This window comes from Plasmopara halstedii (genome assembly GCF_900000015.1).
Source record: "Plasmopara halstedii genome assembly, contig: Scaffold_323, whole genome shotgun sequence".
Classification (NCBI taxonomy): domain Eukaryota; phylum Oomycota; class Peronosporomycetes; order Peronosporales; family Peronosporaceae; genus Plasmopara; species Plasmopara halstedii.
In genome coordinates, this window is record NW_020187244.1 from 2,029,121 (window position 1) to 2,037,498 (window position 8,378).

The 8,378-nt window shown below is 46.4% G+C and overlaps 1 protein-coding gene across 1 annotated transcript; it reads left to right on the forward strand.

Moving 5' to 3' along the window:
- Window positions 1-4,388: 4,388 nt before the first annotated feature.
- Window positions 4,389-6,139, forward strand: PHALS_08899 (Uncharacterized conserved protein; the record flags this gene model as incomplete). Its single annotated transcript, XM_024724330.1, has 3 exons — window positions 4,389-4,446; window positions 5,019-5,032; window positions 5,105-6,139. The coding sequence occupies 3 exons, from the start codon at window positions 4,389-4,391 to the stop codon at window positions 6,137-6,139; spliced, it is 1,107 nt and encodes a 368-aa protein (XP_024575218.1).
- Window positions 6,140-8,378: the final 2,239 nt, after the last annotated feature.

Here is an 8,378-nt window from a genome sequence, read left to right on the forward strand (position 1 = left end):
CCTCCCGGAGTCAATATCTCTGATAGAGACCCGCGCCTAACTGGGAAGTTTTGGTCCATACTCTTCAAGGCGCTGCGCACCAAGTTGACAATGTCAACAGCGAACCATCCGCAGAACGATGGTAAGAATAAGCTTGTAAATCGCATCGTCGAAGCGCATTAGCGCTCTTTTGCCACAAGTCGAGTTTGCTCTGAAAAATGCAGTGCATTCGTGTACCGGCTATACTCCGTTCTACGTGGGCAATGAAGTGCATTCATGTACCGGCTATACTCCGTTCTACGTGGGCAATGCAGTGCATTCATGTACCGGCTATACTCCGTTCTACGTTAACGTGTTTATCTACCCTGGTGTCCCGCTGACGCCGCCATCCTGTGGCTCAAGGCTTGGTGGGGGTGGGATAGCCGAACGCTATCTGATGTCAGCCCGCCACCGTGCGTAAAGAAGTCGAAGACTTCTTGTATACTTAACTGAGTGTCTCACGACACGTTCGCGATTCGATGGCTGAAAGCCAAGACATGCAAAAGGAGCATACAGATGGAAAAGGAAGAAGAAATGTTGAAAATATTGATGTCGGAGACCTGGTCTTATCAAAATGCTAAAAATCTTCTTACACATGCAGTTTCTGCTGTCTTTAAGCCGTAGCTCCGTCCACGGTTTATTGGGTCGTGGCCAAGCGTGGCCTAGCGTATACAATGAACCTTTCGAGAAGGATGCGCACCCTCCCGGTATTTATATGGACTTGCTAAAGCCGGCGCAAGTGAACGCGGAAGCGTTGGCGCCGGGGCGGTACCCAAAGGCGCTAGGCCATCCATACGTTATACAAAAACTAATTCTGAGCACGGAGTGCAACAAATTCCGTTTCCAACAGCGCAGGTCGCTCCACCGTCACACGAAGTGACGTATTCGCCTGCTTGAATCCTTGGAGTCGCTCTGACCGAGCACGATAATCATCAACGCGAGGCAGTCGGTGTACAAATCGCGCCAGAATCTCGAGGTCTTCCGCACAGTGGTAAGCGACTTTGAAGCGATGCTCGGCGGAGAGCCGATGAAGACAGACTTTGTCCTCCAGCGAAGAGCATTGCGAATCACCGGGCGGCGATCGACCCAGTCGTCATCATCTGCCGCAGACACTTCTCGATGAGAGTGGTGGCATCTACTACCACGTAAAACGCCTTGTGGGTCGACGTCGTCGACGGGGTCAAACCCAATATCTTGTGAAGTGGCAGGAATACCCAAACTTTGAATGCTCGTGGGAGGTTTAGGTGCAACTTTGGCAAGACTGACCAGACGTCGTAGACGTTTCAGATCAGAAGGATCATGACGCTTCGCGTCGTCTCGCGCAGCGCGCTTCTCGGCAGTAGCCCGGGAACCCGAAGGGCCCTCAGCTGAGCTCAAGCTCAGCCCTGAGCTGCATTGGTCTTAGACTCACTTGTGTGAGAAACCACAGAACTCGCAAAAGCGTGGTGATCATGTCGCAGGGCGCCGATACGCAGGAGATTCGGCGTTGCGCGTTGAGTTTGGCAAGCTCAAATGAAAGGTGGCATTCTACGCGCACGTTTACTTCCCTTTGGATTTGCTGTAAGGTAGACAGCGAAGTCAGTTGCGCTGCACCCATCGCCCAGAGAGTATATCATCATCTACTGCGGTTTCGCCGGGAGCGAGCACCACAGGGATGGTCCGCATTGCGGGTACAGAAGAGCCTCCTTTTGAGCCTGTAGTCGAGCGCGGTACCGATTCATTGGATCTCCTGGGGTACCAAAAAGCGAGCTCGCAGAGATTTCCACTGGTCAAGCTCAGCTTGTGTAGTGGCCGGAGACCCGGCAATGTAGACGCCAAACGATCGATTGATCGCATCTTTTCCTTTAGTAGCTGGATCCGCCGAGCGGAAGCCGTATTCCACACGAGGGTCTAAGACCGAACGTGGATACGAGCGCAGGAGAGCAATTGCTGCTCCTGTGCCTCATCGAGGCGATTATTAATGCTACCCTATCTTCGAAAGTCGAGTGGTCTGGAAACGGTCATGGTGTTCGCAACGTTTGAGCTGGACTTACGTTGCGCCGTTAGCGTACCTTATCCTTTTTGTCTTCCCATGCTGGGAAAGAAGTATCCGACTCGTAATCAACTTCCTCCAACTCCTCGACGAGGAAATCCATCGCCCGGGGCTGGCGCGGTGTGTTGCGCTCGGTTGTCGAGGGCTAGGGATGTGCATTCCGTGAAGCGGCGGACGTACTGTCCGGAGATGCACCCTGTGCAGACGAAGAAGGGCTTTATCTGGGCACCCTCGGAGCCAGCTTGGCTGGGTTTAGACACAGGGCTCATAGAGCGTAGAATTTTTAAGGTTGTTCTTAAGAACGTAACAATGTCTCAGACTCGCGAGCCACGTATGAGGCGACCGTTAAATGTAAATTGAGGATATTCACAATTTTAATGGGAGGGGTGTAACGGAGTACACATTTCCCTGTATGAAAGGGCGGGTCGCGCAAGATGGTGCGACCGTATATAGGTGTGTATTACACAAGTTAGTGTAATAACACAGTGGTGTGGCTATACCGTAACAAGAAGCCACCACGTGGCAGGATTGTCAGTAGTAATGCATAATATCATACTTATTAGGTTCTGCTATATGAATCAGACATTAATATATTAATCAGGAGAATCTAGGGTTTTTGATATTGGCGGCTCTGCCGCAACTAAAACAATTAAAAATATTTTCAATTTCAAGCAGAAGTGTTCGTTTACCTCACTTAAAGTTTTTGGTTCTTAGAAGTAGCGGATTGCGATTCGCTACACTCGTCCTGGTTTTTGAAAATAACGTTAGGTCGGTGACCTTAGTTCAGCTTCCTCTAACCAAATAACTATGGCAGCCTCGCTGCAGCGGCTTACTGGAAGTGAGCAACACGCGGTGAAGCGTATGAAGAGACTTAAGTCTTCCCCAGTAAGTGCGTATACACTGACGGGCAATTCCCGTTACACTTGCTGTGTTATGATGACGGTGATACGTGCAAAGTTACCTATTTCAGTGGAAACAGTCGATACAGACATAAAGTAGATAGAAAGCATATAATTTTGAATGAGTTATCGACCCGTCATCGAAGGTGGCAAGTTGATACCCCGCAATAGTGATCATCTCAAATGAAAGTAAAACATCTACATCCGCGTGGAGTCAAAAGAATTATCACGGAATCTAATATCCCGAATCGAAATAAATGCTTCACATCTGCGTAAATATACAGCGGTGTATCGCGAAAGCAGTTACACCATAAAATATAAGTCGTCACACTCATGCGAACAAAGAAGTAAGCTTGTTTCAGCGTCCACTGAATGATGAAGAATGAAAATGGCAAACGCGTGACGAGTCGTTAAGGCGGTCGTCGCAGATAATGACTTTCACACTCACATGAAGCAAAACTGATTTAGTTTCGTGTATTTAATTTGTACAAATGGCAAAGGCAATTGAAAATTGCCGTAGTGACCTAAGTCAAAAGTAAGTCAGCCAAGGTAACTCAAGCCAAAAAAGTCAAACGCAGTGGTTGAGGTCGAAGCAATGTAATCCACGGTGAGCATGTTAAAGGGGTTCTCGACGAAATGACGATTTCACTGATAATTTAAAAGAATTAAGCTGAAAGTTGTCTCGATAGGCGATCAAATTGTGTGAGTGCATTAGAGTATTTGACATGAGCTGTTAACGTTAGCGAATCCGTCGAAAACCACATAAACATTGAAGACAACAATTGCCTTGTCCATAATGTCCGAAATGCAACACCTAATAATGTTGAATTGTCAATTTGGCAAATTCATACCAAGTCGTGTTGGCAATGATCTGGCCAACTAGAAATAAGGCGCAATCCCATTGTGTAATATTAGCGAAAAGCCATTAAGATGGCTAGAGAAAGAGATGTCATCTGTGATAGCTAGAATTCATTTCTTTCATCATCAATATTCTTCGCTGCTTAGGAGTGATTTGTTTTGCTTAGTTAAAGTATATAAAGGAAATGATACAGAAATGTGTACGATGGAGTGGTAGTGTTTTTACTCGTGCTTTTGATTGTGCAGAGTCTTCAACTAAACCATTGCAAGTGACACAGGTACATTCCTCCTATAACGTCACAAACGGGTAGTAACGTTTTGAGGAATAAGCTAGACTAAATGCCCGTTCTTATCATCCATAACGAGTAGGTACGATGCCATAACCATTTCACCGTTGAATCTGACACAACAATTTCAGCTTTTAGTACTGTAACCTTGGATTACACAGACCACAAAGACCTCAACTAATTTCTCCTCCAGAAGTGGATTTTAACACAGTCTTCTACGTCGCGATGGCAATTGCGCTTCGTCACTTTCATAAATGCGAACATCTGCCTTTGATAGCGTAAGCTCACAATCCTATGCTGCAGCAGGCAGCCTGTGAGTATTTGGCCAATCGTTCCGGTATCGTACAGCCTGGTATGAGTTGGGAAAGACCCTAGTCTTGTAAAAACTTGACTTGAGTTGCAAGCCTTGTATTATCCATCGGCAATCGTGCAAAGCAACTGCGCACGTTAAAGCTGACACAAACATATTGGTATTTGAATCTCTCCAGTCGCATCAAGAACGAGCATCAGAGTCTCACGCTAAAGCAAAAAAACTCAGTAGTTAAAGCTCCATCCGAAATAGTATTTTAACTATAACAACTCTTAGTATCGTGCTATTAAAAACGTGGGCAGTACTTGGAAATTCTGTTTTTGTACTTATATCTTCCAATCCAATTTTTTATCTGCGACAGCTTGAACGTAATCCCTGTAAAAGAGCTTAGCAGTATATCGCTGGATATGTAGGGATATCAGATGATGAAGCCTGATCTGGATCGACGTATCACTGTATAATTAGACATAACCGGCTTTTGGCCCGTTTTCGACCATCGTCACAATCAGACAGCACGCCAACTGGGCACGATCAGTACCGAATTGTACAAGTATTTTGCATACGCAGAGGGGGCAAGTCGCACTTCAGTCAGTAATAAAATCAGCGGCAAACAGATTTTAGCTCTGAGGTACGTGCACGACTTAACTTCTCTTGCCCTGTAGCTGTTTGAATGTTTTTTGAGACAAGCATATTGCCCTAGGAACGATTTATCATGGGACGACGCTGGCAGCTTCGTGACAAAGCAAGTTTTATCAACTATGTGAAGATTGAGCTGCAGCTTCTATCGAAGGAGTGGAAAATTATCTTGCCATGTGTCATTATGCAGTACGTTCACGCTATTTTTCACAATCTAGCGTACTATATTCAAGGCAAGTACCTCTCGACCGAGCAGCGCTTTACACTTCACGATTTGGGCTTCGAGCTCATGCCTGAGCTTACGGGGTTTGCCGCCGACATCTCCGAAATTCTTGTGTTTGCTGCCATTTTTGGCCCAGCCATTATTCTCATCCTGACAATCCCCCTCTTTCGGCAGGAACCCGGCCGCCCCCGATACCTTGTGATCGTACTTAAACGCAGTTTGATGCAGTTCAGCATCTGTCTGTTCTTCCGTATCATTTCTTTTCTCGTGACTGCTCTTCCTGGTTCTGCTGATCACTGTGAGCTCAAGTTTGACGATTCGTGCTTGGCATTGAATCCAGGAGATCCCGTTTCATGTGTCGTCCCGAATCCAGACTTCGACCCACCTAGCACTAGTGAAATTTTCACGCGCTTAAACGCACTAAAAGGCTGCGGTGATTTGATGTTTAGCTCCCACACAATCTACACTGTGTCACTTATCTTGACAGTTTGGAAATTTTGGCCCAACAGATACGGAATCACCATTATGGTCAGCGTGCAGATTGCTATCGCGTTCCTAATTGTAGCCTCACGCAAGCACTATACGTTAGACGTGTTTACGGCATTGTACGTGGTACCACTGATCTGGCTCACACAGGAAGCGTACTACAAGGACATCAATAGCAAGGATTCAGAAGTCACGGTTAAGTCCATTTACGACTTTTACCAAGTTGACGTATCGAGTGACGCTAACGATGGAGCCTTGCCACTCGACACCTCGGATAATATACCATTACAAGGCTTCCCGCTCAATTCGGTGCAGGTAGCTATGACGGATGACGATAGTTTAAATGGTGAACGATCACAGACAAGCTTTCAACGCAAGAGCTCTATGTAAGCGAAATTCACCGCTTAATATCGACATTTGACTCGATATATATATATATTCTTTTTCTGAGGTTAAGTCTAGAATACTACGAGTAGAACACTGGACAGAAATTGCAGTGACATCTGTGTTTACAGTTGCGAAACAAGAAGAGCGACATAATTAAAGAAACAAATCAAATTGCAAAACATAGTACATACCAAATTATTGAAGATGGGTATGTTGAAGATAAGGTAATATTGGCCGAATGAGCACGAATCATGGTGCTCACAGAATGTTGTCGTTTCATTGGTCAGAATCAATTAGTAATTCTTACATCTGGTGCAAAGCATATAGCAAGGAATTTGCAATATGAGGACCAAATGTTGAACACGTTTCATAGACATTTTACTATTGTGCAAAGCTAAGACATGCCTTAGCACTGGTGCTGATGAGGCTCCGTGGGACACGTGGGCTGCAAGCTTAACGCTATGCCATACATGTGATTTTATAGTGGAAGAAAATGAATTTAGTTTTTGGGTTAACGGAACTTAATTTGAAGATGTCGCTCTTGAATTCGTTTCCTGGGTACTTGAGCGGCTCTTGGTTTCGCTCCTTGGCGGACCTACCAACTCATCCTCCGTGCATTTGTTAATGCAGGCTTGTAGAGTCATCATTTTCTGCACAGCACTGTTATCGATATGGTAGAAACTGGCGTTAGTTCTACGTGTGAGCCTTAAATAGAATGTATCTGCTGTAAATATGGTACACAAATCGTTCGACAAACTATCCTCGGAGCACATAGATATGCTCAATATTGCTCTATCTAAGGATGGTGACGAAAGGCTACGACAGTTGGTGACCTAGGGACCGGAAGTAGAAATCGCTCGCCGGGAAGTGCTCACCGGAAATGAGAATGCAATGGCGGGTCACCTCCGAAAATGCCTTACTCGGGCGTTGGTGAAAGCACATCCACAAGGTTACGTATGATAGCATCCAACCTTTTTGGGCAGGTGCAGCGAGGCTACCGTATTGCTTTGCTTAGAGGAAGCTTACTTAAGGTCACCGACCTTACGTTTTATACTAAAACCAGTACGAATGAAGCGGACTTCAATCCGCTACATCCAAGGGTAATTAAAAACTTAACCCAAGGTAAATGTACTCTTCCGTTCAAAATTGATAACTTAATTATCTGTTTTATTTGTGACAGAAGCGCCTATATTCAAAACCTTAGGTATTCCTGATTAAACAGTAAAACCTAATAAACATGCATAACTACTGGCAGACTCGTTACGTAGTGGCTTCATGTTACAGTGTAGCCAAACCATTCTGTGATTACACGGACTAGTGTAATGCACACCATTGTCAGACCATCTTGTGCGATCCACCACCCTTTCATACAAGGGTACGTGTAATCCCGTTACTTTCCCCCCATCAAAATTGTAAATACCCACAATACACATCTAACCGTCACTTCGAAAGAGGCTCGCGTGATTGAGACACCGTTACGTCCCTAGGACCATATTTACACATTCTCTGCTCAATGAGCCTGTATCTATGACACGAAAAGCACGCAGTCTAGCTGGTTCCGATGGCGCCCGCGGGCAGGGCCCTTCAACGCGGTGCATCTCTGGACAATACTTTTGCGGCTTCATGGGAAGCACATCCCAAGCACTCGGCAACCGGGCGATAAATACCGCGCCGCCAGGGGCAACGGGTTTTCTCGTCGAGAATTTGAAGGGAGTCGATTATGATTTGGATACTACTTTTCCAGAATGGGGAGAGGGGAGAGAGCGGTGCGCCAACGGCGCATCGTGAGCCCTGTTCGAACCTTGCGGACACCGTGTTCGCTTCTCCATCTCTCGATTTCCGGGGGGGAGGTATCATTACCAATCGCATCGACGGCACAGGAGCAAATGCTGAAGGCTGTCCACAGGGTGCTTTTCATGCGCTTGTACCCACGTTCGCTCTTAACCCTCGTGTGGAATACGGTTTCCGCTACTGAGGCGAAAAACGCGATCACTCGGTCATTAGGTTTGGGTCCCTGGCCACTACACAAGCTGATCTTGACCAACGAAAGGCTCTCCGAGCCCGCTTCTTGGTACCTTAAGAAATCCCAATGGATAGGTATCGCGCTCGACCTCGCGCTCAAAGAGGAGGTGCTCCTGTACCCGCAATGTGAGCTATTCCTGTGGTGCTAACCCCTGGCAAACAGCTGCAAATGATGAGCAGCTCTTTGAGCGATGGGTGCAGCGCACCGGAAACTTGCTTG